We start from the raw sequence: 1,359 nt of genomic DNA on the forward strand, positions 1-1,359 counted from the left end.
GCCAGAGTAGAAGGTGTCAAAATTGTAATTAGGATTTATCTGACCTTAGAAACACCAATTGGACTTTAAAACTTGAATTTGTTTCGTAAAATTCTCGGAAAATTTTTCGTTTAAACCATACCGATTTAGATTTGGAGCCATATCTAGATATTTCTCGTTTGATAATTAATTTAACCAAAAATGGTGAAAACGATCGGTGTCCACTCTAGGGCTATACAAGAACAACTCCAAATGGACTTGGAGCAATGGTACAACTGTGGGATTATCGGAAGATTTCTTTTGGTGTTCATCTCAACCAGATAACATCGAAACAGAGGTCCATGCCAAGTTTTGGGAGGGCGATGGTTTTTGCGTCATTGATGATGTCCCATCAATGGAAGAAAACTTCATTTGCGCAACTCCAAGTATGCCAATATTCTCATTTTTCAAGACCGTAATGGTTCAGAAATTTGTTCCAATTTTAGCTTGTGATCCACCTTCAATGAAAAATGCTCAACTTCAAACATCAGACTCAACCGATCTTATAAAGAGGTACTTTGTTTGGTACTTGGGGATCCAATTGGAGAGCGTGAGGGTGTGTGTGCGTGTGAATACTAGCTGATTGTACTTTGACACTTTAGCAATTAACAGATAACATAATGATGATAACACAATTCAAGGTATCCAAGAACATTTTTTGATACCGTCTAAATTGCGGTTAGTTTCAAATGCATCAAAAACATCTAAATGCTCAACTTCAAACATCAGACTCAACCGATCTTATAAAGAGGTACTTTGTTTGGTACTTGGGGATCCAATTGGAGAGCGTGAGGGTGTGTGTGCGTGTGAATACTAGCTGATTGTACTTTGACACTTTAGCAATTAACAGATAACATAATGATGATAACACAATTCAAGGTATCCAAGAACATTTTTTGATACCGTCTAAATTGCGGTAGTTTCAAATGCATCAAAAACATCTTATTACAGTTATGATTTAGAAATGAATCTTTGACTGCAAACATGCATTCAACAATTGCAATGTCTAATCTGGTCTAAAGAGCAAAAGAAGCTTACCTAAACGGAAAGAGTAACCCACTAGCGGTGTGTTTCGTCTTTGCAGTAACTGGAAAAGTAAAACACACTGGAGGAAAAATTCCTTGTACGCTGAACACGGAGCTTGCTTATCTACCACTTTTTGGAAAAGTATGAAGTTAACCAAGGCAGCTAACACTCTTGATAATGGCAATGAAGACGAAATCAAACCTAGTTTGTTTTCCCATCCGTTTAGGTATAGCTATTTATTCAATTGCGGGGACATTCTTTGCGTGGAGTGTATAAAAGTGGGTCTTGAAGAAAAATCGACAAGGTCAAGACACC

The 1,359-nt window shown here is 37.3% G+C and overlaps 1 protein-coding gene across 1 annotated transcript in view; it reads left to right on the top strand.

Moving 5' to 3' along the window:
• Window positions 1–712, top strand: part of LOC131878228 (uncharacterized) — a 28,101-nt gene extending 27,389 nt beyond the window's left edge. The window contains exons 6-7 of the mRNA XM_059224144.1: window positions 210–404; window positions 465–712. Of these exons, the coding sequence (XP_059080127.1) occupies window positions 210–404; window positions 465–601 (332 nt within the window). The 3' untranslated portion in view covers window positions 602–712. The remainder of the gene's footprint in view (window positions 1–209; window positions 405–464) is intronic.
• Window positions 713–1,359: the final 647 nt, after the last annotated feature.

The sequence above is a fragment of the Tigriopus californicus genome, chromosome 3 (assembly GCF_007210705.1).
Source record: "Tigriopus californicus strain San Diego chromosome 3, Tcal_SD_v2.1, whole genome shotgun sequence".
Lineage (NCBI taxonomy): Eukaryota > Metazoa > Arthropoda > Copepoda > Harpacticoida > Harpacticidae > Tigriopus > Tigriopus californicus.